The sequence below is a fragment of the Brachyhypopomus gauderio genome, chromosome 5, assembly GCF_052324685.1.
Source record: "Brachyhypopomus gauderio isolate BG-103 chromosome 5, BGAUD_0.2, whole genome shotgun sequence".
NCBI lineage: Eukaryota > Metazoa > Chordata > Actinopteri > Gymnotiformes > Hypopomidae > Brachyhypopomus > Brachyhypopomus gauderio.
In genome coordinates this window covers 11,583,583-11,611,339 of record NC_135215.1, presented here as the reverse complement: position 1 = coordinate 11,611,339, position 27,757 = coordinate 11,583,583, and the positions used below count along the sequence as shown (strand labels likewise).

Genomic DNA, 27,757 nt, shown 5'->3' with positions numbered 1-27,757 from the left:
TCTTCAAATGTTTGTGTACAAATGTACTGTATGAATACAGCTTTTGCTATCGGCAAAATTGGAATTGCAGTATTTTCCCTGCAGTCAGGTGGTCATTGTCCTTGCTTAAATAAAATTATTGTGTAGACATTCAAATGATATATATTATCTATTTTGTTCACTTCATAACATACCAAGACCAATGCAATGTTTGAGTTCAGAATAACACAACTAGATGTAAATTAAGTCCTATGCTGCAGATGCACAGAAATGTTTGAAGTCTACATAGTTCCAGAAACCCCTTTCTTAACTACAAGAGAAACAAGCCTTGACACCTCCTTTCATTAACTTTCCTGGGATTTATCTCTGAACTGGATGCTAACTAGTAGTTTGCATGTGTTATATTTCTCACTTTTCAATATATAAGGTTGGATGTATATTGCTATTTTGTATTTCAATCAGAAATATTTAATGTCCGCAAAGCTTTTTCCACTGTTAAAGTGTGCATGCTCAGTACTGTGAATTGAATACACATTTCTTACGAAGATAGGTTATTCTTATATAAATATGATGTTGCCAGATATCTTTATTGCATCCCTTATTATATTTTATATTACTAATTTTATTTTTCATAAAATGCAAGTCACAAGAGTTTGTTCCCATGATTTAAAGCTGCCAGTGGCAGTAAAACCCCAGCAGAAACCATATAGCATAAGACATACTCCACTGTGCACTGTCACATGCACAGGTTATATACCTTCATAAATGAGGTAAGGCAGCTGGTAAAGTTCTCATATTTTTGTGATGTCAACTCAATTCGAGATTTATATTGCAGGCTGACAAGACTTTTCCTTTACACAGAAATGTTGGTTTTGGCTGGCATGCAGTATTATCATCCCGTAAAACAACTTTTGAGTCAAATTCCTCTGATTTACTGATTTCACAAATAATTCATATATAATACAACATGTTTTTACCAAGACCAATCATTGCCCTTCTTGCATTACAAAAGCTATCCTTATTTAGTAAGACTTCTAGGTAAGAATGTTTTTAACAGCAGAGGGAAACCTTGCCCCTTCCACTTCATCATAACTCTTGGAAATGTTTCACACATGTGACTCTGCCATTAATCTAGTGTTGCATTGGGTGTAAAAATGACTAACCATCTCCTGAAAGGAATACCTATTGGGGTTTCAGTTCATCCAGGATTGGGCAGGATTGCCTTCCCAGCCCGTGACTCCTGATTTTGGCCAAAGTTCATGCCCAAAGCTATCATTGTACAGGCAGAATTAGCACACCAAAACCTGTTCTGCAAATAATTCATACCTGTTCAGCGAGCCTAAGTATATAATACATATAATCTTAATAATACAATGATCATATTAATAGGTTTGTTAGCAATGTTTTAAGAGATCAGCAATATAACACTTGGATAATTCATCGATATTTTGAGAAGGCAGACTACATTTCATGCCATACATCTAAATCAGGCTGTGTGCATACAGTGCTCAGTTTTAGGAAGTTTACATACGTCTCTTTAAGAAGGTAACCCATAGCATGAGTATTAATTGCTTTTATTCTACATCCGGCTGTGTTCTTGGCTGCAGTCATTTCTCACTAATTGCCCGTATCATGTAACTTGGGGAGTTTTTGACATTATGACACTGTTTGCTCTTCACAGACATATAGAGGGAAATATCAACATTTGCAAATATTCTGTTGATTTTCACTCTATTAAAACAATTTTGTAAGTATTTTAGGCAAAATGTATGTACAGCCAATGGATGCAAGGAGGTTATATGAGGAAAGACATTTATATATATATATATATATATATATATATATATATATATATATATATATATATATATATATATATATAATAATATTGATGTAATCCCTCTTCATCAGTGGAGAAGTTTCAATATTTGAATATTGTGTCCTATATAATACAATAAAGAACTGAATGCAAGTCTGTGATGTTTATTTCAAGAGAAAGTAGCTAGCATGTCAAATTAAAAAATTTGTAAATTTTTCACAATGGCTTTGAACATCTTTTTGCAGCTGATTAAAAATTACACTCAGTCAGGAATAATATACAGTATATTTCTATCAAATTCCCTAATGATTATGTGTAATGACTATGACCTTCATTTTCATTCATTTCAACAAAAAGGATATATCACTTTAGATGAAGGTTGCTGATTTTAAAACAAATTATGTTTTGTGCGTGTATGAATGGATTAACATATAAAAAGTCATAACCCATGCTATTAATTGGTTCTGACCACAGATATATGGAGGTATTTACCTTACACATGAATCCATGTCTAGGCCTTGTTTTCAGTTCTGCACTAGATAGTGACTAAACAGCAGTCATTGTAAGTTTCGAGGTAATACTGTATTGTCTGCAATCAAAGATGACAAGCTGAGTGAGTAGAGAAAAGCCTTGTAACACTCCAAAGAGAGCCCCTCCAACTACTAAGATGATATAATACAGCACTTTATTGAATCCAGATGTTAAAGTAGCATAATTTACAATATATAGTTTAAAGTAGTTTACAATTCCACCTGTGAAAAAAAAGCTTTAGGAAAAACTTTAAAACCTGTCACCAAGTCCATGTTTCTGTTACCAAAGGCAGCATCATAAGGCAGCTTCAATCTTTTTTCAGTCCAGTCTCCATAGTCACCTCTCATGTTCCAACAATGGCCTAGATGAATGATTGGGAGTTAGGGAGTACCTCCGGTCTCAGATGCCAGAAGGTCGTTGGCCCAAGTCCCTGCTTTGGAATCACAGAGCATGAACTTCCTGACAAGTGGCCAATGTTTTGGAAAGGGTGGGCTCAGATGGGCGGGCGAAGCTGCACACATGCAACTCGACTCCACTCAACCTTCAACCAAAGGTCTGCTCTCACACTGTCCTCAAGCTCTTCCATTTATAGATTAGACTGAGCGGTTTGTTGGTGACCAGAGCTGTACCCTCATGCAGCTGAAAAAAATGTCATATACTCTTAATGATAAAGTCAATCTCAAAAAATGCTCAAGGGAATACAATACTTAATGACAGGTGCAGAGGCATTCAGATATTTTTATGTCTGCACAGTGTACATTAATTAAGCAAGATGAAAACAGATATAAAATATATGAATATATGAAACAACACAAAATATATAAAAACAGATGTACTTTCTTTGGTTTTCACGATGGCTAAGACATCAGTTGCAGAGCCTGAAGAAAAGCTATGGAAACATTTTCAGCTCGTTGGTATTAAATATCCAACAGGAAAGGGAAATTGTAAATTGATGATCCAGACAGAACGATGGAAAACCTCTTTGTTTGAAATTACTTTTCTTGCTTGTAAAGGTCTGCAATTTTTTATTACTTTTGTCAAGCAGTATTTTATAATTTCCTTCAAGGCAGATCCTTGCCTTTTGCATATTCCCATTTTCCACTGATTGCAATACTATTTTACATGAATGCATTTGACAAAGTCTTGTAGCTATGAAACTTGAACTTGGACCACATCACCCCATGTGGATTTCCATTAGGAAAAAAGCCAGAGGCAGCATAACATCACTAACATCTATAACGTTCTAAACTTTGTATGTTTTTTTCTGTGTTATCATCCCAAATTGACAAAAACTTGAACTGACTTATTTAAAATGAATAGTGCTTACTGTACCCAGTCTGTCACTTCATGTGCATGAATTTTCACATTGCAGTGTGAGAATATACATGCAGTGCTAATACAAGGAATATCCTGCAGTTTGTCTAATACCACACTCTATGGCATGGAAAGTAGGGCATGCCAACAATCATTCAAAATTGTATTTATAGTTCGCTACTGCTCAATGGAGTCATATAGTTGACATGTAAAATGACACCTGGTCACTGGATGTGGCCACAGTACAACTTTTACACTGGACCATGGCTGCAGTGACTTAGTGTTGAACTTGACTTAGCCACACGCATTTTACGCACTGCCCTTTGCGCACACACACACACACACACACACACACACACACACACACACACACACACACACGTATATACACATATGTACACACTCATAGTCTGATGGCGAGGAAACTATTTGCACATGGTCAAAAAATATGACATCCAGTGTAGGTTCTCAGCTTTGATATTATTTCTTGATTTCTTATTTTCATTCTTCATTTTGTGCAATCTTCATGTGTACACCACAGTTACTCAGGCTGTCGCTGCTGTTTTTATTTATTTTAGTTTTATTGTTGTTTTATATGTGGGTATTTGCATTGTTTTTCATTTTAAATGTTACCATAAAACAACTGAAAACAATTAATGACCAACTGTTTAAGCTTGCATGCAGATCATAGACAGCTGATTCTGTTGTTTGTTTACAATAATGAAAATATTTTAATGCAAAAAATACAGTTAATGTTAAAAGTTAATGATTTCTAAATGTAACGTTCTAATGCCATTAATTTACATAACCTACCTCACAATACATTAAAAGCTATTTCTAGGTTGTAAGTTGTTTAAATCAGTAGATGGAGTACATATCTCTTACAACGCCATTGATTGGTGCGTTTCAACAGAAATAGTACTTTGCCAAAAGTACATAAATTCGATAATTTTCAAGACCTTTTAGCCCTGATGCTGTAGTATATTATAAAGGTTCTTTGGTCCTGTGATTTATATAACTGTCAGATAAAGCTACTCGAAGAATACTTAAAATGTAAAAAAATAAACTATGAATTAAAGCTAAAATGTACGTGTAACTAAACCATTATGCATTTGCTTTGAAAAAGTTCACAAAAGCGCTAATGGTCGTATGGCTTTGCGCAAAGAATGGCGTGCATCTGGCGGATGCATTAGTGAACTAGCAATATGCATTTAATCCATGTTCGTGTTCGGTATGACAATTTTTGTAATAGAATATACGTTCTAAAGTAAATTACATTTAAACTCAAACTTCAATTCCCCTACAGTTTATACGCGCATACTAACCGATAGACGTGCACGTTGGAACAGAGCAGGTTGCAAAATGCCGGACTTAACGTTACAAAGTAATTTTCCCAAACAGTGGCCTGGGAATTACAAAGCGCGTGGTACCCTAATCACTTTCCTCTCCTCCTTTTTGAACAAGCGGTTTGGAGTTACGTCAGAGTCCGGCGAAAAGTGCAGGGCAAGCAAATAAGCTGTGAAGGAGCTATTCGCAGGCATTGCTTTCACACTGGGTTACGACTGCTCACTCTTCCGCGATCAATGCTATAAATTAAACTAAATATATGCTGCTAAGAGCATGTGGTAAATCAACTTCTTTTTTTTTCATTTTCTGGCTTAAGGATAACTTGACAGCGATCTACACATGGCAGCTCATTTGTGGACAAGATAGGCTGCAAGAGAGGACAGGCGAGTTCAGAATAAATTCAAATATCAGTCTTTTTTCTTGTCATGTCATTGCAATGACATGATGAGGCATCTACAGATTTCTGTAAACATTTTCTTTTCACTTTTGATTTCATTCTTGCTCTTTTGAAAGCAACATGCCTCAAACTCGAAATAGAAACCCAAGTCCAATCCCAGAGGTAACGTGGGATACGGGTTTGAAAGAAATGGACGAAACCTGGAAAGGAGCCGTTGCGTGTCTCGGAGTAGCTGTCTTCTTTGTTATGACCATTGGGATCATTTATTGGCAAGTTGTTGATCAACCCAACAAGAACTGGATCCTAAAGGGGGGGTTTAGTGGACTGGTTTGGGAGCGAAGAACGCACTCTCTAGTCGTTCAGACACTCGCAGAAGACAAGACATTTGTGGAAATTGACGTAGGGAATATTATGAGTGCTGATACAGAGGTTCCGTTCCTCCGGAACATGTGTTGGCTCAATAAAACCGAATTCTGCTATACATGGGACTCATTTGCGGAGGTGAAGATCTCGCTGGAAACATTTGACGAATCAGAGACAGAATGCTATAGTCTGACCTGGACCCCAGTCCATTGTCATTTAAGCCTGAAGGTAAAGCAATTTGTAATATATTATTATTAGTCGTTATCCTTACTATCCTTTAAGAAATTCATTAATTTATCCATATTTGTTCATTACATGGCTATGAACATGACACTTAAATGCAGCTGCATGTATTTTTCGCCTTAGGCCGAGCAGTTAACTGAACAGTGCAGTTTTGCATATTGCCCATACAAACATACGTATTTAGTTCATAGTCATTTCAAGACTATAGATAAATGAAGATTAATAAAGTTAAACTTAATATAATGCTTGGCACAGTTGACTACACATGTATGCAACTTGTTGGTTTAGACTCAAGCAATAGTTTATAATAGATTTAACTAGTTCATACATGCAAACATCTCTTTGTTTTGCAAAGACTAAGTGCTAAAGCAATTTTGAAGTTTTAGTGATTAATCCCTTCATTTTGTACATTCCCTACATGAGTAATTCCCTGTCACGTGTTAACCTAACATCCAGGCTCAAACTCCACAGGAGTCTCTGCAGGCTGCAGTCAAACTTTGCTGCCACTGTAGATGATATGACCACGGCATTTTACACATCATATGAACAGGAAAGATACTGGATATTTAAAAATAGGATAATGAAAAAGAAATTAAAATAATTCTTTATAATGTGTTGTCAGAGGTAATATGCCAAAAATCTGAAGTTATTCATTATATTGCTATGACCAGGGACGCATAATGGCTATTAATTAAATCAAAAACATGTTACATTTGTCAAAAAATTACATATAAACAAAAACTAGAACAGATTAAAGCAAATCCTTCATTTTAGCGAAATCATTAGTATGTTTTTTATTAAAGAAAAAACACACAAGAACTGCACAATTTAAGGTGAACAATTGTATCTCTCACTCTTTCATTTTCAGGACTGCTTCTCCATGGTCAACATGTCGTGGTATGGTGGAGCCAGTGTCCGAGCACCCAACTGGCCAATAAACAACATAGATGTTTCCATGCAGCCATTTACCATCAGTGACCTAAGGGACAACCCATCTGGCTTTGGATCAACTCTAGAACGCTACTTTCTTGGCTCATCAGGTCAGTTCACATCAACAAATGTTCCCATGACAGCATTGGTCACCTATCCTCATGGCTTGTCCTCATGGTTGAATGTGTCTGGTAGTGAATAAATGAACAATATGAAATGTTTTTTTATGGTATATTTGTGTATAATACAGGCATAAGGATTACTGCCTCCAGCTAAACACTCAAAGCTGTCTCTTGATTAGAGAACAAAGCACATTGTCTTTTTTTAACCTTTTGGAATCTCTCAACAGTTGTCTTTTGATAATCTAAAAACAGGCCAGCACACAGGCCAGAACTGTGGTGATAGTAATAATGTGTGTGGTTATTTCTGGGTGTCAGTTTGATCGGGTGGACGGATGCCATGCCAATAGATGCAAATGGTTAATGTTATTCATTGGAGGGGTCATCATTGAGACCCCTGGGCTCCAGAACACTGGGTCTGCTATGAAAGGCATTTGTGCCTGAGCAGCTGAACACCGAACCTTGAATGCATGTATGCACTTTCTCACACAATGAAGATACTCCCCTGCAGACACAGCACACAACTCAATAATGACGTTAACTTGTGGTAGAAGCTAAATCTTTAGTTAGCATGTAAACTGTGTGTGTGTGTGTGTGTGTGTGTGTGTGTGTGTGTGTGTGTGTGTGTGTGTGTGTGTGTGTGTGTGTGTGTGTGCGTGTGTTTGAATCTGTTCACTTGTCTAAGTGTGTAAGGTTGACAAATTGAGCCAAGGTGAAAGTGGGAATCTATGTTCCAGACAGCTGAACAGAATTAGATTAAAGCAAATAGCATGACACGGGATATAATTATCATCATGTAACTCAAACAAAAGCCTGTTGTGATTTCCTAGAGAGGACTGTTTGCATACGCATTCAGGCATTATGTAATAGTGTGTTTAGTTAAACTTAAAGGGTTACATGATCCGAATCCCTTCTCAACCTAATTGACAGCCATCATTAGCAGAACACCTCTCTGTTTAAGTGCCCCACTTTATAAGAAAAAAATGTTGAGCTCCTGACCAAAGCGGTTTCCTAAGTAAGCAGATAAAAGCTTAATAAAATGTATAGCATGGCCCTTTTTTATTTGTAGCTTGACACTTTTTTGACTTGACATTTATTGAAACTGAGTGTGCAGGTAACTTACCGTCAGCTTACCTCTAAACACCCATGTTGTGTACACTATGGGAGAACTGCATCCCTTTATATAGAAAGTGTTGAAGCCACAGAAAGTAATTGACCAGTTAAGCAAAATCTGCCTTACTCTGTAGTCTCAAAAATTAATTAAATTCTAGTTTCCATGAATTTCCCACTCGTGGGATCAATAAAGTTTATTAAGTTCAATTCAGTTCAATTGTACTAGAGTGCTGTTGCCTGCCACTGCGCAAGGCACATGCTGGCGAGGTGAGTGTGTTATCACATGCCATCTCCCCCCATGGCTGTTCACCAGACAGTGCTGGACGTCTGCATGGAGCGTGTGGAGGTCCAGACTGGGCTTCAGCATTCCGCTTGCTTAGGCTCTCCTGACAAATCTGTAGGAACCAGTACTGCAGCGAACCCCTAGCTGGTGTCTGACCCATTCATGGTGGCAGTTGTGTCCCGCAAGTGCCTGAGCAAACTAGGGTCTGTCTGGTGGTATTTAAGATCTGCCTCACCTTCTGACTACCCCCTTAGACAAAGTTTTCACTGAGCCATATACATCACTGGGCGCTTGGGAGCTTTCTTGCCATGTTAGGTCAGTGATATAGCCAGTTTTTTACTGCAATTCCCTCACCTTAAAATACTTTTTCATCTATAGTGTGTGTCTCATATCCACAGCTGAGGATGGTTTTATGTTTTAGGGAAAGTGTATACCTGCTGGTGGTGTTTAATGTCAGGAAATGACAGTAAACTAATACAGTTCTCAAACTGTTTCCTATGTGCAATAATAACATGGGATGCTACTAAAAACGTGACTAGGAAGGTTATTGGGCAGCCCAGTCCCTCCAGCAATGTAATGTAAATAGTTTAATAGCTTTTGCAGCTAAAGTCTCCAGTGATTACTTGCATTTGATAATACATTTTCATGCACTAATACAATGTTATATAATAACTGTATTTCTAAAGCAGTTTTTACATGTGTGTCCCATCATCATCATTTAACAGCATTATCTTTTTCATAAAGCACTGATTTCACATGTTCACAATCATGTTCAATCATGTTTCATCTTAACTGTTTCATTCTTAAATCCAATTATCTGAAATTCTGAGCCAAAACAACCAAAACTGTATCAATGAATATTACTGCATACATTAGCATAACAATGGCTGATGTAGTCAGAGGTTCAGAAGGCAAAGCCACAGCTCCCTGGGACTTCCATTCAGATTTTTTTGGTTAACCTGCGATAAACTAATATTTTCAGTGCTGGCCTGAGAACCTCTATTTGCTTAAAAGTAGTAAATGTGAGTTCATGCAGTGTAAGTGTGTTTCATGTAGTACATCATCTATTAAACGGAAGTGTCAGTAAGTACATCTATTCCATTTTATTAGTGTTCAGTTCTGTGTTTTCCTGCAGATTTGGAAATTGCCTATAGTGTCACAAGGAAAAGAAGGGACATTTCTGACACATAGCCTACAAAACTCTGCTGCATAATGTTTTGTCACGTTACGGCCCCTGACCCCTCCCTTTTGGGCGTGTGTTTACGTTGTCTACGTCTAGTCGTCTGCGTCTGTGGATCTCCATGGGTGCGGTTGCGTCTGAATGTGTTCATTCGTCTCACCTGTGGCTCGTCTCGTCATCACTCGGGGCTTATGTGGTTTGTCTATTTAATGTGCGTTTTAATGTGCGTGTCAGACTTGTCTTTGTTTGAGTCTGACAGGTCTTTATGTATACGTGTATGTATGTATTGCAATTATTATATGATATTTTCAATTTTTTAAATTTAATTAAGGTAACCACAGTTCTTTAGCAAGTAGTACTACCACAGTACTTTTCACTATCCCCTAATATAAACCTTTGGGTGCTCGCAGGGAATCCTCTACTAAATCACATTGATTTGTTGGCGTACTTTGAAGTTTCCTCAGTGCATGACAACAGATTAGACTTGGGGAGATAGCTGAAGGTTGTTATCATGACTTGTACTTATGAGTGCCCTAACCCTAGTGCACCTGACACTAAACCAGCCAATCCCAAGGAAAGAGAGGGGTCATAATGCTCAGAGGCGGTCTTTGCATAGAGGCGTGGCTAGGCAACTGCCTTGGGCCCCTCCCACTGCAGCCCACTGTATGGGCCCCCTGATTAGCTGACTTATTTCTCGCATATTAATGTTGAAGGGCCCCCTAGCTAAATTCGCCTTGAGCCCCCAAATTTCTAAGTCCGCCACTGATAATGCTGTCTGACTTTTCATGCTGTCTCAAACCTAGGAATGGGATTTTTGATAAACTAATCCATTATAGCACATGCCCCAGAACTGATGTTTGCAGGGGTCTGTAATAATTCCTCTAAAGCGTGTCTAAGGCTTGTTTTTAATAGAAACAATTGAGAATTTTTATCAAGGTTTATTAGGGAGGATTAGGTTAAATTCAACATAACTGTAGCAGCTATTCCAGCTGCCAATGTACTGAATGTTATGAGAGGTGAATTGGAAAAGAGGAATTCACTGTTGGGCGGTATGTGCATTCATTATAGAGAACATGCAAACAGATCCAATAAAGCATGGAAATGTCACCAAAAGGTTCTTGCCATATTTCATAACCATTCATTCTATTCTATTCTATTCTATTCTATTCAGCTCTCTGGCTTGATCTGACATAATTATCTAACTCTTAACTGACCTTAACAACCTTCCCTCAGAAAATAGTTCCTTTAAACATCCTAATATTCACATTTTCCTTTATTCCTTTAATGGGAATTTTTTTCCCGTTTTTTCATATATATTGTGCATTTTCCCCACTTTTACTTTTTGTGCAATTACAGGTGTGGTAGAGTCCCATTACATTTTTCCATTCTCCCTGTTCATTCATTATCTAGAAGGTTCAAATGCATCCTAATAAATTTAACCCGCATTAATCATCATCTTTATTCCTATACATGTACTTGAGTCATAATATACATGTGGAAAGAGCCCATGTGGCAGACATATTTAATTCCCCCCTCTCATCCCAGAAAAGATCAGCAGTGGTGTCCGTCTGACCCAGCAGATTTTCAATCCAGTTTTTATGGTTTCCATGTGGTTGAACGGCTTACTTAATAAATGCAAGTACAAAATAGGGATTAATATATCATTCTTATTTAGAAATATCTTGATTCATTATTTCACTCATGTAAATGGTTTTTCTTTGTAAGTTTGTAAGTTTCTTAGGGAAAAGAGAAAGGAAGACATAATTAAGCATTTTTCTTTACTTTGAAACTATGGAAAATATTTCAGGAAAGCTGGTAGTATTTACTGTAGGGAATTGTACTAAAAATAAGAGACCTTGGTCATAATTTAAACTAAAAGTCTCTTAAATTTTGCCAAATGGCAGTTATTGATTCCCCGCACTCCAGATTCCTATGTGTTATATGCTCTGTGAGAAGGGGCCTCTTGGCTTTTGAAGGCTCATAGGTGAAATCCCTCTGACTCAGGGTTGATTGATATAAAAAAGAGAACCATGTGCAAGTCCTCCCAACTTCACACACATACATTTTGTATCCCTTTTCATTTGATCTTTTTTCCACTTCTTTCTTTCTTTAGCCCAAATTATTTGCATGACCAAAAATGTATCAGGCAAACTCTTAAGGTATTTTAATGCTTTAAAACCCTTCAATGCTATTTATAGTTTCCTTCCTGTAGATTTGTATTCATGTACATTACTGAGACATAAAAAATCAGATTTGAGAGAAAAAGATTCTTTTTCTTATTCTTTTCAGCCTTGGCAGTGATTTAGTGAATAGGAGTATCTTGATAACCACATCCTTTTTTCATTCTTAGCCAGTGTCCCAGGGAGTACAGATGCTGTCTGATAATAATTGATAAGTCTCTTTGGATATGAGCATCTGTCCAATGAAGAAAATGTAAACGCGAATGTTCACATATTTGCACCTTTAAATGCAGCCTTTTTATTTGGGGGAGTGGGGAGTTGCTGAAGCTCTCTGTGGGGTCCAAATGTATAGGAACATATGACATATTTGACCTTCTGGAGACACATTGTGGGCCCCATGGGTACAAATGCTTTTTTACAAAAATTGACACTGAGGTCAAGGTTAGGGTTAGGATCATGCTTAGGGTTAGGTGTACATGTAGCATTAATTAGCTACAGTAATCATTATGTTGATTGAAGATCCCTACAAAGATAGTAAACAAGATTGTATGTGTGTGTGTGTGTGTGTGTGTGTGTGTGTGTGTGTGTGTGTGTGTGTGTGTGTGTGTGTGTGTGTGTGTGTGTGTACGAGGGTGTACTCGGACATGGTGGAGTAATCTGAGAGGCATTAGGAATTCCTGGGAGGGCAGCCACATCTGTGGACACAATTATCTGGTTCACATCATTTCATATGTGCGGAGATACTCCACCCAAAATGTCTGAGGAAGCCTTTAACACACTCTTCTGAAACATCTACTCTTCTTAGACCAAGATTATAGTTATAAAAATGATCTGCTGACTGCAGTAACCTTGGTACCTTTCTTATATTAACTCATACATGCGTATTCCCGTGTGCCTGGACCTCTCTCTTAAGCATGTTCCAAAGTTGTGTTTTACAATGTGTAATATTCTGATGCAATAACATATTTGAACATCTTTGATTACTTATTGTTTGAGTGGAAAAGAAGCAGAAAGTGCCAATTCTGCTGATGGAATTGCTGTTTTATTGCAACATTAAGTCTAACACACCAGAAACAGAACAAACAGAACAACGCCAACAAACAGAAACAGAACTGTAAAATGGGAGAAAGGAAGATTGCTAAAAAAGATTGCTAGAGTTTGCTAAAAGACAAGTAGTACATGAGGATAGACAATTAGAAAATGTTACTCTAATTAAATGCATGTTATTGAATATAATAAAATTCACCTCTGTTAATCAAAATTACTTTCCAAGGAAAACTCCCAAATGCTCTAAAAATGGCACATATAATTCTATGCCTTTGTCTTCATCCAGTACATATGGATGTATGCATAAACAGTCTCCACTTCAGTGTGCACCCACACTTTGCTGACCTGCAGACTGAGCTTACCTGCTCACCTTTGATCTTGCTTATCAAACACACAAACCTGTTTGTTTTCTGTATTTCTAACTACTGTATGCCGCACAGTAGCAAGTTGTGATATTAGAGCTTTGAAGAAGAAGAAAATGAAGAAAAGTAAATTGTACATTGTTGCCTATAAATCCATACATCAGTGTATTTTATGTTATAGCTCTCTGGATTAGAACATAGATAATAATAGAGTGCTTGAGCCCTCTGGTTGACTGCATTATCAAACAGCTTAGAATGAATTGCTTAGGCAATTAGGCAATCTCACTCCCAATCACCTGCTCTGACAAATTAGCTAACTACCTAGTTAGCTATTTTAATAAGGAAAACTTAGGTTTACACTAAATACACCAAAAAGAGAAGGGTATTTTCCTTATATATGAATGTACTCTGCATCATATGTAACCTTAGTAGTTAGTAGTCGTGTAGTTTTCTGTCATTTTTATCTTAATGAATACAGCCACCCGATAAATCAGCATAATCTAAATGAGCTATCTAGCTAACTCTTTTGAATAATGTCTGCTATGTCTTTCTTTGTCAACATCTCCAAGCCATATAAAATATCCTGTCAGCATTTGACATGAATCATCATCTTACTTGGCACTGTAACATTGTCTAACATTAGCCAGCACACTGCAGATTTGTTGTACCCAGTCAACGGATAAAACACAAGAGCAGCATGTTGGCTTGTACTCGATGTGTCCCTGGGATAAATGAAGGAATAGGGTTCAGCTTTCAATACAGGTAATTTTTTATTTGTTTTATTTTGTTTTGCTTTTCCTAATTACTTTTTTCAATAAAATTTTTTTTAAATATAAAACATCAACGTTCTCTGTAAAGTCAATGCTGCAAGTTGGTTTTCTCTGATACTTTGGCCGGGACAGTGCAGTTTTTCCAAATAAGCAGAGGCAGTATGCAGAGACGAGTATACCTCATACATGTAGTTTATTGATGTAGAAAGCGACGATAGACCGTATCACTAAACACGTGTAACATGCAGACACGTTAGAGACTCACAAAGATGAGTACGGGACAAGACTACCACACACAATATATACTATACACATAATGAACCCCGCGTGTAACGTTACACTGAGGAAATGGGTGGGCACATAAGCAAGATAACCACACCCACAGGAACTACTTATATACACATCCCCGAAGGGAGGGGTCCGTGGTTGTAACATGACACTTTGGAAATGCAGGAGAGCTCATATTTTCTCGTTTTGCTGCTTTGCAACCAAAACCACGTCAAAACAGTGAAACTTAGTTTGTACCTGGCATCTCCTCTGATACCCATCATTTCACTGTAGCATTATATCAATTATATAATAACAATGAACAAAATAGGCCATAATATAGCCATAATCTTCTCTTTGGTACTTGTGTACATTGCCCACTCTGCAGAGCCGGCGAGGTGAACCAGTCAGAGCCAGCCAGATGATCATCGATGTGTGCATCCCCCATCAAATGATCTAAACGTCTTCCTATAATGTTCACTCAGCTGATGGTGACGGGCCTATAGTTGGACGGTTGCTGCTTCCCAATTATTGTGCCACCCGGTCATAGCAGCTACATGAACATGTCAACCTCATTAAAGGCAGTGAGTCGTTTGCTGGTTATGCACTCAACCCAGGCGGCGGGAGTCGGTCTTTCTAGCTGTGGTATCCGGAAGCAGAGCCACTTGATCAGTAACATCGCTGGCATCTGCCTCAAATGTTGCTGGAACGCTGTGGTCAGTGCCTTTAGGTAGTCATGTTATTCCAGTGGCAAATCCACAAACACCTGCTTTTTAATCCAGTCCCAAGTATAGCTGTGTTGCAGTGACAGCCATTGTCCAGTCACAACGCCCAGTCCCCCCCTCTCACACTGGCCACCACCCAGCTTCTGCTGCGCACACATGGGCACTGCTTCCTCTTCCCGGCCGGGCCCCTCACTCCCGGCTGGCTCAAGCCGTCTGCCACAAATGCTCAGTAGAACAAAACAAAACAAAAAAACACGATAAAGCTGAACAAAGACAGATGCACAATCCAACTACTCACCAACAACATGTCTGTCTGGTGACAGACAGTATTTATGAACTGAGAAGGTCTGATTTTTTTTTACTATTTTGCAATTTCTTAAATGTTGATATTTTAACAGTACTTAAGTAGTTTTTGAATGATGTTCCAGAAAATATAATGCAGGTCTTCGAGGTCTGTTCTCACAGTGGTGTGCACACAGGGCCCTGCTTCATGGGAGCAGTTCTAAATATGGATTAACTATAACAGAATATAGCACAGAATTGTTCATCCTATTTTTAAAATCTGTTTTTGCTGTTCATTCAAAAATATAAGGTACAAAATACAGGAGCAGATGCACAACTCTCAGCCTCAAATAGTGAGGGGTTCTAGCTTAGCTCATTAACCTATTATTGTGTGAGGGTTTGAGGTGTGTAACGGCGTGACAGAAGCAGCAGACGGAGTGAGTGGTCAAATATTTCTTTAATGTCAGGCTCCATGAAGACAACCAAGCACAGCTCACACTGAAATTAAAGAAACAAAAGGAGTGTAGCACGGTCGAAGCGTTTAGCAAGATATATGCAAAAGGTGTAAGAGTCACTTAGTCCTGGCGTAGGAAGAGTAGGCAGCGAATGATGTCACGCGCAGGTCGAATGCACAGCACAGACTGGTGGGACCTGCGGTCTTATAAGGTGTAAGTGAAATGAGGGGCAGGTGCACGTGATAATGAGTAAGTGGGTGATTGTGATTGATGGAGTGAACCAGAGGCGGAGTGATGTGAAGTGGGCGGCTCCTCTGTGGAGGTGGCACCACCTACCATGACAAGGTGCTTGACATAGGAAGACAAAAGATATTTGCTCTGAAAATGTGTTTGTGATGCATGAAAAACATTTTTGTTTCTTCTAGACTACAAAAATGAGGTTCTTGAAATCACCGGAAATCTAAAAAAGGTTTTGATGTCGACGTTAATGAGTAGGTGCATAATCAACATTGTTGAGCTGGACATTCATGAGTCATTTGGTCTCTTGAAGGTGTGGCAGTAATTGTGGCCCCACATGTCCCATTGCATGTTGGGGTGGAGAAGATGAAGCAGTTCTGTCTTCAGACAGGACCCAACATGGAACGAATGCCCCTGCAGTACACTGTCTGCGTTGGACAAAATATCAAAGCCATCCACCAAGAGTCAATACAACAGTTGTCTACACCTGTTCGAAAACTGCCCAACATGAATGTCTTACGGTATGACCTAATCATCCTTAAACAAAATGGTTAATGAAGTATCTCTCCATATAGTACATTTGCTCTCAGTAAATCCAGCTTAGTTAGCTTATGTGTAGGTAATGAAATGCGGGAAATGAGGAAGTGTGTTACTTAAACGCAGTGACCTTATCTAATAATGTGATCAGTTTTTTTCATTCTTAAGGCTGCCTTTCTGGAAGCTTACCACAAATGTGAACTCAGGAGCAAAGGTTGAGAGGGAGCTGAGAACGTTCTCCAACCAGCTAAAGAGCCACCATCTGGAGGAGGGGGTCATCATCCTTGATGAACATTCCACGTCTCTCCTCTCCAATGTGGTGGGTGATGCTCCGATTTGCTGGATACTCCCCTTTCACCTTCAGTAATACTAGAAGGTGGACATTGGTCAGACGTTACACAGTAACAAGTTTTATTGTCTTTAAAAGGCTTTCAGTAAGTCAAAAAATAAGCAGTGGCGAATCTGCAATATCTTTATTGAAAAAGCCATGCATGAAAATTGACTGTAAGTAGACGTGTTCCAGATTAACACAAAAACAAACAAGTAAACAAACAACAACTAGAAATAACAAAAACAGAAACACTGTAATACAGATGACCCCTTCAGGTCAGCAGTTCAACGGGCTTCTCCGTTTCCATGTTTAGCGCCTTGAGTGTGTTTCCCCAAGCTCTGACCTCCTAGGGCCTGGGCCAGCTCTGGGCTCTGAGCTCAGTGCTCAAGTCAGTCAGCTGGCTTGGGCTTTGCACCTGTTTCAGCAGCCAAGGCCCTGTGGCCGTCAACTGCTACCTGGTAGCTACAATCACTTATTTCCCACAACAACAGCTTGATGCAGGATAATGAATTGATTTGATTTGATCACTGTCTGATATACTATTAAGATTTGATGAAGCTATTTGATTAACATGGAAAGTGGCCAGTAGTTTGTAATGCAGATCTTGTTGTTTGACCACATTTAGTAGTGCAGATTTTAATTTGTCTAAATTGTCTTGGGTATATGTTACATTTTGTATTGCAGAATTGGCTGGTATTTATTGATATAACCAGATCAATTGCAATTGTTTATTGTGATTTTTAATACGACGACACTCTTATTTGTTTTTTATTTTTAGTATCTTTTTTACTTAAATCTTAGTTTGACCTTTGAAAAATGTCAAGGCTGCATGGCGTGTGGTGTCGCATGAGAACAGGGGAAAGTGCTAAAAGCTCGACATTCAGTGTGATCCAAAGTTTGTGAAGTTCCTGATAGTCAGTGCCACAGCCTGGGGCTTGGAAAGACCTATACTGCAAGGCTAACAGGGTTACCCCAAGACCTGGTTGGGTCGGTGCATAACACAGCTAACATTAAAGTCACCCGATTTGTCGTTAACTTGATCAGTCTAGCTGAGGAATGGTTTGGTGCTAGTCAGTAGCTGAGAACTGAACGGTTTTATTTTTCACGGTGGATCTGGGGCAGAGAGTTGCAGGGCCCTGTGCCCAGAGATGGAGGGGCACTTTTCAGGTTCACTGAAATGTCAGCAAGGAGACAACTGCTTTCCACTGAGTTTGCTATGCAGAGGAGAGCTGAGAATATGCATTCACTTTCTATTATAGCTTCTATGAGAGGTTTATCTTTTTCAGCTCTGATAATGGTTATACACCATGTGCATATAAAAATGTATTTAATGTATAAAATGCAAACTTATGGTAGTCATGTGTATGCAAACCGTGAGGTGGAAGAAGCCATTGTGGCTGTAAGAGGTTCCAGCTGAATACTTACACACCAGGTAATTTACACCAGCCCCATAACCTAAAACCTCAGAGCAAATAGGCAACTGATGTGATTACTTAGCCAGGTGAATCTGAGTGAAGTCGTGAGAGTTGTGCACTCACAGAGTGGAGAAGGCAACAAGCCAACAACAACTTCTCCAGTCGAGTTTAATATTACAGTAATGCAGTAAGCTGCTCATATACCCGGGAGGGGAAGCAGTTCTCTGGGTCTTATTCCAGAAGCACAGCCTGTCACCTCATTGAGGTTATACTTCTTTCCATGCTGAATTCCATCAGGCAGATTAGAAGTGGTAACCAGAAGAAGATAATAGTGAAAAACAACTGTCAATCTGTCCTTTTCCCGGAAGAGATTGTTCCTTATATATGAAATACTTCAAAAACTTCTTAGGCAGTTAAGAAATATTTAGACTTCCACTACAATTCAAGATGTCTTAAAATTACCCTTTAAAAATTATGTTTTATCTGTTCTTCTTTCTTTCTGTTTTCATTCCTATTTTGAATGTTATCATTGGTAGGCACCATCTGTTGGCCTGTTAGGAAACAGACCTTAATGACCTTGTTGAGATGTGTTAGGTAAAAATCAATGAATTATGTTCAGCTCAGTCAAAAAGGGTTCTGTCTTTTTCGTTTTATTTCTTGCTATTGATTTTGATCACAGGGACTATGTTTTTAGCCCATTACCCATATGTAAATTGCTGTTGTATATACTTTAGCACATAAGGAAAACTTTAGCACAGCATTAAGACTTCTTAATCACAGAGGAAGCTCTTTTATTGTATGATAATTTGACAAGATTTCAAGGAATCCACAGGCCAATGGTTAATTCTTTTTTCTCCTTTCCATATTAGCTTAACATATCAGCTAATATGGAAACAACATAAACACTAGAAGTAGTGTGGTTATAAACACTATAAGGAGTGTGGTTATAAACACTAGAAGTAGTGTGGTTACAAACACTGCAAGTAGTGTGGTTATAAACACTAGAAGGAGTGTGGTTGTAAACACTAGAAGTAGTGTGGTTATAAACACTAGAAGTAGGGTGGTTATAACCACTAGATGGACTGTAGTTATAAACTCTAGACGTATTGTGGTTATAAACACTAGAAGGAGTGTGGTTATAAACACTAGAAGGAGTGTGTTTATAAACACCAGAAGAAATGTGGTTATAAACACTAGAAGTATTGTGGTTATAAACACTAGAAGGAGTGTGGTTATAAACACTAGGAGTGTGGTTATAAACACTAGAAGAAATGTGGTTATTAACACTAGAAGGAGAGCGGTTATAAACACTAGGAGTAGTGTGATTATAAACACTAGAAGGAATGTGGTTATAAACACTAGAAGAAATGTGATTTTAAACACTAGAAGTAGTGTGGTAATAAACACTAGAAGGAGTGTGGTTATAAACACTCGAAGGAGTGTGGTTATAAATACTAGAAGGAGTGTGGTTATAAACACTAGAACATATACTCGAAATAATTTGCTTTTTATTTACATTATTTAATGGTTGTTTATTTTCAAAACGCCCAATCTTAACGTCTTCACGTTCTCTCATTTTTCGTCCTGGAATTACATTTATTGTGAAACGAAATAGTACTTTAACCTAAATTCCAGCACTTTTCAAACCTGGAACACAATGCATTAAAATACATTAAAATTCGACTTTCTTTTCTGCGCTCCAGATTTCTGTATTTACTTTAACTATCCACCACTGTATTTTCCGCTGTTGGACGGGTACCAGCCAGCTACGGTCGATGCTGGATCAAACCATTTTTCAGTGGGAGGCGGGGGTGTATGCACTTAATGGAAAATATGCAGATAGGTAAAAAACATATATTTTAGCCATTGAGCTTATTTTGAGTACAAAAATTTATATTAATGAAAGATTTCAAGATTATTTAAAATTATAGATAAATTATATTATATTTTATAATTGTAATTTATTATATATATATATTATAATTATAATATTATATTATATATATTATATATATATATATTATAATTATAAAATAAAAAATAAATTGCTGGGCTCTTTGATGGGCCCCCCTGGCCCTGGGGCCCGGGACAACAGACCCGGTTGTCCCCCCCTGTCGACGGGGCTGGTTATAAACACTAGAAGGAGTGTGGTTATAAATACTAGAAGGAGTGTGGTTATAAACACCAGAAGGAGTGTGGTTATAAACACTAGAAGGAGTGTGGTTATAAATACTAGAAGGAGTGTGGTTATAAACACTAGAAGGAATGTGGTTATAAATACTAGAAGGAGTGTGGTTATAAACACTGCTGCCAGTGTTCTCTGTTTATTGTCCAGATGCTTCATTTGCCCAGTTCACCACAGATCATAGCAAAACTAATGATTCTTTAGTGTTCTGCTGCAGTTGTGGGATTGTGGTAAACCCATTAGGAGAGCCTGATTTTTTTCCAAGAATAGTTATATATAATATTTCCATACTGTTAAAGTAATTGGTAAAATAGTATTCCTAAAGTGCAAACTCTGACATTTCATGATTATTACTGGTGTCTGGCTGCTTTCTTGAGCAGCAGTAGTAAGATATTGTTCAAACTAAAAGAACAAAAAAGTGCTCCTGGGCTGGACCTCACTCCTGGAGGTTCAGATCTCAAGTGTGCGGTTCAGCCTTCCACAGCCACTGAGAAAGCACAGTCATTCGGACAGGCACTACATGGCAAGGATGTGTGGGTTATGTGATAGGATTCGATAGTGATACGTGTTAACATGCTCAGATATCCTGCCACAGGTTATTTGTGCAGCTGAGAAAGATGTGGCTGGCTGTGTTTCTCTTATATAAAACATAGTCATTTGTATGATCTGACCACATTGCACTGCATTACAGAACCTCAGATCCTGGTTTTTAATCTAATTACATGAATCTAATAAGCAAAATGAACTGCTTTCTCTGAATTATTGTGTCCTCGAACAAACTTGAAAAGAGTGTCTTTGATTACTGCAGGACCATGATTACCTCAGTGGCAGGAAAAGGTCTTCCAAAAGAGAGACCAGGGACCTCCCTTTTGTGAAGTATCTGAACATTTCCGTAACCCTGTCCCCATATTTGAGTGTGGACTCACGGCAGTTTCAGACCTACATGCAAGATGGAATGCAGGATTACTGGCTCAGTGTGCCCTCTGGCCCACACGCCCGACTGGTACATTTAATGCCTGTCTTCATATATAGATTACATCTACTATTCAGTTCAGCCATAAGGATATAATTTATCTGCTATCTCTTTCTCTTTGTCTTTTTCTCGATTCTGAACAGATACCTCTGTTAACTCACTGGAGAGGAAAGTACTGTGTTAAGTTGAACATCACCAACCCAGAAGCCATTAACTGGTTCTTAGAAAAGGTGGATACCCTGCACAGTCACCTGGGAATGGAATACATCATCCTGGAGGGCGGGGAGGGCGACCCCTTTGAGGGGCAGGCCCTGCGGGCCCCTACTGCCCTGAAAGGAGATGTGTACATTGGACAACTGGCTGCACTCGCTGAGAGGATTGGGGATAATGCTATTATGAGTGTAGGGACAAGGTACTGGCCAAAATTCTTTAAAAATTTTTTTTTACTGAAATGGAAAATCTCGATTACATGATTTTAACATCTAATAGTCCTTACTTTTTGGATATTTCTAATCAGCATATACAACTGTCCTAAATTTACTGACACCTTTCTGTTCACCCCAAGAGTCTACCATCCGAACAAAACATGGACAATCATAAGTCATAATCGTCATTTTTAATAGTCACTCCTCTCAGGTGTATTTGTGGCATTCCAGCTACTGTTGTCTTTTTTGGTAGAGGCTCTGTAATCTGCTGTGTCATTCTCTGAGTTCAGGTCCAGCCATAAGCCTTTGTTCGTCCGTATGAGTGCACTGCAGCCTGACTGGAGCCATGCTGGTCTGAAGGGCATCATTCCATCCTTGCTGCATCACAGCCTACTGGGCTATAACTTCTTCATTCCTGATGCAGTAGGTAATACATGAGTTAAACCCCCAACCCACTCATACATATATCACTTATTTTATTCCCATGCTCCACTAATGAGCCAGATTACAACCTATATACAATACTTCCTTCGGATGGATGTGAAAAAGCTATATGACTTTCCTACCATTTTCCATTTACTGTATAATACTGTATATAGTTAAATGTTTGACTCATAATGTGTGTGTGTGTGTGTGTGTGTGTGTGTGTGTGTGTGTGTGTGTGTGTGTGTGTGTGTGTGTGTGTGTGTGTGTGTGTGTGTGTGTGTTTTTCTGGACTGCAGGAGGCTCTCTCTCCATTGACAAAATCAGGAACAAGGAGCTTTTTATTCGATGGCTCCAGATTGTGACCTTTCTCCCTGTCCTTAGTTTCCAGACGCCACCATGGGCTTCTGGAGATGAACAGGTGAGTAGCTCGCGCACGCAGTCTCACTCTACTACCCTTCAGCTCATTGGGTCATACACATGTGCACCTCATCTAAGGGATGACTGGTCTTGCTACTACACCCTGTTTGCTCTTAAGTATGATCATAAACTCTAGTAGGGACCGAGGAATGTTTCCTTTGGCATAATATTTTATCTGTGAGATAAGATTCTGGAAGGGTATAGATAATGATGACAATTTTTTTTTTCTCCGCCAGTGATGCTTTGGTTTGTAAAAGATTTGTATTTGTTTATAACAAAAATCTCACTGGTGTTTTAACCATGAAGCAGTATGCAAATATTCAGGCAGTTCTGGACAAATGGTGTCCAGATGGTTGGAAAACCAATGAAAAATGCCTTTGTAGTTGTTCATGAGCTTGGTCTTATATTGAACATATGAGAAGTATAGTATATATAAATCATATATATCATATTATATATATATATATATATATATATATATATATATATATATATATATATATATATATATATATATATATATATATATATATATATATATATATATATATATATATCATATATTACATTTTTCTAGTAATACAATTATTTAGCTAAATGTAGCAATGCAAAATGTTCGGCCTTTGCTTATCATAAGCACGTTATGGATCTACAATGATTGTAACAGAATGGGGAAACAAACTTAGATGAAATGCTAAATGAATATTCTGGCTATATTCCGTGATTGGTTTAGTAAATGGCAGTATTTTAATTATTTATTTATTTTTATATTTAACACCCAAATGCTAACAGCCAATCTATATCAACAGGTCCTTATATAATGGCATTCCAGCTCCAGTAGGCATGTGGGCATGTGCAGTTACATCTGTCAGATTTAGGGCTAGTTCTCTGGTCAGCTTTAGGCTGGTTCTTCTCTGATTCAACAAAGTGCCTCTTTCTCTCCTTCACAGCACCAGAATACAATATTCTCTCTCTCTCTCTGTGTGGGACCATGAGAACCACATTTCACACAGGGTTAGAAAAATACCTGGCCCTCTCAGTTGAGCCTGTTTAGTCACACCTACTGGTATATTTGAGCCGATGGAATACAGTTCAAGTTTCAGACGAGTGTAGAGGATCCTGCAGGCGACTGTTTTTCTTGTGCTTTGGGGAGTGATTGTTTGGCCTTTCCCCAGAATTACCTGTGGTTAAGGGTGCATCTGGTCTACATTATCTTTCCTTTCAAATTTGTGGTCTTCAATCCTGACCATAATGACAGTCATTGTAGCACTCAAAAATGACAGTGGATTGAAAGATAAAGAGAATTTATAGACAATTCAAGGTTTATTTATTGTAACTGTTAGGACAAACAAATATGTTGTTTTATTCTGTTGAAAGTAGGATGATAGGATAAAGGTGGACAATGATTTTAAGTCACATACAGTTTGCAGTATATTACCATTATAATAGCTATTGTTCATATAAACAACATTTGGTTCGGTGTGTGTGTGTGTGTGTGTGTGTGTGTGTGTGTGTGTGTGTGTGTGTGTGTGTGTGTGTGTGTGTGATGTCTGTGTGTGTCTGTGGTGGGTGTGTGTGTGTGTGTGTGTGTGTGTGTGGTGGGGGGTAGTTGGTGTGGATGTGCATCTGTGTCATGTCTGTGTGTGTCTGTGGAGGGGTGGGTGTCTGTGTGTGGGCGGGAGTGTGTGTATGTGTGTGTGTGTGTTTGTGTGTGTGTCTGTGGTGGGTGTGGGTATGTGTGTGTGTGGGTGGGTGTAAGTGTGTGCACATGTCCAACATCCATTAGAGATCATTAAATCAATGACATGATGAGTCTGAATAGAAATATAAGCAGAATGAAAACCACAGACCTGTTTTCTCGATTGGAAATTATATTGAACTTAGGCTGTGATTCAAAATTCATCTCACAAAACTTTTCTTGTCCTTAAAATACATTTTTTATGAGTGTGGTTTAACTTTCTTTCCATCACTAGAGTGCCGGTTGTGATGTTAGGTTAAGATTGTGACCTTTCTATGAATGTTCAAAATGCTCCACACCAGAAGTATCGTGTCAAACCACAAAACAAAAATATTTGCATCCATTTTCCATATTAAGAGAAGAGCATTACATTACTGATATAAGCTAGTTTTACCAATCAAATGGCTGAAAGATTTAGGTAAATGGATGCTGACTTATAGCCTTTGGCGTAGAAGGTGTTCAATAAATAAAATGGACAGCTGTTACAATGTTCACATTCTTTGTCTAACCATAACTCACATAGATCACTGTAGCAGTGCAAAAGACTGTTGAAAGAAGAGGACATCTTATCAGCTACACTGTTCATTTACATATTTACATTATATTGACACAAGATGCATCATGGATATTCCACAGTGCTCTCTCTCTCTTCCCATTTGCCTCCTACCTGAGAGTACCAGGACTTTAATTTTGCCTGTTTTCTGTAGGTCAGGAACATCACCAGATTCTACATAGCTAAGCACCAGAACTTTGTGGTGCCCCTGATAGAGAGATATGCTAAAGAATGGCAGATGAATGGAGATCCCATCTATCGCCCACTCTGGTGGCTCAGCCCTGATGATCCGGTCACGTTCACCATTAATGATGAGTTTCTCATTGGAGACAAGGTAAGCTCAGATCTCGGCTGTTAGAAAGAGCATGACAGAATAAAGATTGTACAGAATAATACCAATAACAATACACCTGACATTACTTCAGGAAAAAGGGAAAAAATATATTTATTTATTTATATATACATTTATAAAAAGGTCTTTCATAGGAGGTCATTTAAGTAATATTTAATATGAAACAGGAATCCCTTGCTAAATGTTAATGCTGTTTTTGATTAAAGGATTAATAGATCTTAGCACATGGTCAGCAGCAGACATATGCTGTTATTGAGTCATGTTTTCTTTCAGGTACTTGTTGCACCAGTAACAGAAAAAGGAGCTTTGCAGAGAGATATTTACCTGCCAGAGAGTGACTATCCATGGCAGGACACAAACAACGCTAAAGTTTTTGATGGAGGGACGCTCCTTGAGAATTACCCTGTGGGTCTCAGAGAGGTGCCCGTGTTTGTACAGAAGCCCTGATGCCAAGCTTGCTATCACAAATCTGTTTTTTTTTTATTTCTCATTTTCTCTTTTTTTTCCTCTCATGTGCCGATCTTGAGTTGCACTTTCCACACAGACAATCTTCTGTTTTAAGACAAACTCGTGAGGTTAGGTACAGGGTCTTGTTCTGCTTATGCACTTTATAAATCGAAATGATTTATATTTTATTTTTATTTTTAAATCCACCTGGTTTCATTTCTCTGCTGTTTATTCTATTTATTTGTGCAATTCCGTATTTTTATTTACAATTTGTTTTCTTAGATCTGTGGTTTACACTTGATAAATTCTTACAGCCTTAAAAGTTTCCACCTCTCATTAAATGGAGTAAGACATCAAGAATTCATTCGCTTAAGAACAATGAATTTTCTAAAGAAGACCAAACAATTAGTGACAATAGACTTTCTGCTAAGGTAGATACTATGGAAAGGACAAAGCTGCACACTGACGTTAGGCAGAGCAGAAACATTGTTGAACATGTCCTCATGTGTTTTAGCAACCATTTCACTTGGACGTTGATGTTTATTTTCCTATTTTACCTGTACCTCAAGACAGTTACTCTCAAATGTGAAAGCCTTTCAATTGACATGATACAAAAGAACTCACCAGTAAAACAAATAAATAATAAGAAAGGGGACAGCGTCTGTAATGTCACAATCATCAGTGCAGGATTTGAATCAGTGTCATTGTCAGCACAGTGGTCAGAGGTGAGCACCTCCCCTGCTAGAAGACGTCCACCTTGAATAATGTCAAAGCTTTACAGTCTTACGAATGTTATTTGGGAAGTTTTTTTCAGGTGCATTTTATGTTCTTGCAGCTTATGCTGTTCACATGTTCCCAATTGTTTCATTGTGCAGCCAAACAGTTGGAACTTTATTGATTGAATGTTATTTTTAACATTTAATTTAGTAATCATATTAATAGACTAATCTAACAGATGACTTTACTGATATCAACTTCTCTTTAGATAGGTACTGCACATCTGTGTTGATTGATATAAAAATCTTATGAATTATTTGAGTAACTTAATCTGATGGATTTTGGTGTATATTAAATTTAAAAGAAATTGTCAAATATTTTTACATATGTTAATTGGGATATAAGTCTAAATTATTGATCCACTCTAATGCATGAGAACACAAAAATAAAATAATTTATATAGTGCTATATGCCTGATCTACATTAAGGGTATGTTTCTGCACACTTGATTCATTTGCGCACAAATGTGTAGAAGGGATTTGAAGGAGCTCTTAATTTGATCACTGGTCCTTAAATCTGAAACCAGAATAATCCACAATCATCTAAAGTTTCGGTGCTGAGATAGAACTTGATCAGTGTGACTGGTACATGAAGCCTTTTGGGAATCTCTTCTTAATCCAGAGTGAGATTGTCAACGTTTACTGTAACTGCATGTCTCTCAGGTCAAAGTTAGCAAATTCAATAAGAAAGTCTTAGTGAGGTCCCATGTTGAACATGATTAAATGTCTTAATCTTTTTTTATGTGAGCACATAGATTTCAGTCAAACTGTGATGTGTTTATTTAGATATGTATTTAAACAGCCATTCTCTCTCTTGCTTTGATTTTATATTGAAAGAGTTTTGCTGATATTAAGGCTTTCGTTTATTCCTTCTGTCTGCTACATGAGTTTGAACTGAGTGTGATCCCTGTATTTTGGCAGTGCTTTGGACAAATCAGCAATTACTGCCTTGTAGTGTGTTGTAGTCTGTAAAACAGAACTAGAATGTCAATTTACAATAAAGTTTACATTTCCTACTGTCAAAAAGATGTGTCATTCCAGCATGTCACATTTACCAAACGCTGTACTTTAGCATGTGATCCATATGGTTTGACATTAGAGTCTGCATGTAGCATGTGTGTGAGTGTGCATGTCTATGCCACGGTGATACTGTGCTATACACTATACAAACAACAAGTAACTAATTCCACTTAAAGCCAATCAAATGTGTTTACAAAGTGAAGGACCCCTCCCTCATCT

General features: G+C 38.1%; 1 protein-coding gene across 1 annotated transcript; it reads left to right on the top strand.

The window, feature by feature from the left end:
- The first annotated feature begins 5,159 nt into the window (after positions 1 to 5,159).
- On the top strand, positions 5,160 to 27,544 carry LOC143514460 (SITS-binding protein). The gene is made up of 10 exons (XM_077005682.1): positions 5,160 to 5,978; positions 6,862 to 7,033; positions 16,257 to 16,464; positions 16,649 to 16,799; positions 21,220 to 21,414; positions 21,528 to 21,796; positions 22,100 to 22,236; positions 22,532 to 22,653; positions 25,098 to 25,277; positions 25,569 to 27,544. Exons 1-10 carry the CDS (start codon positions 5,508 to 5,510, stop codon positions 25,740 to 25,742), a joined length of 2,079 nt encoding a protein of 692 aa, XP_076861797.1. The 5' UTR covers positions 5,160 to 5,507; the 3' UTR covers positions 25,743 to 27,544.
- Positions 27,545 to 27,757: the final 213 nt, after the last annotated feature.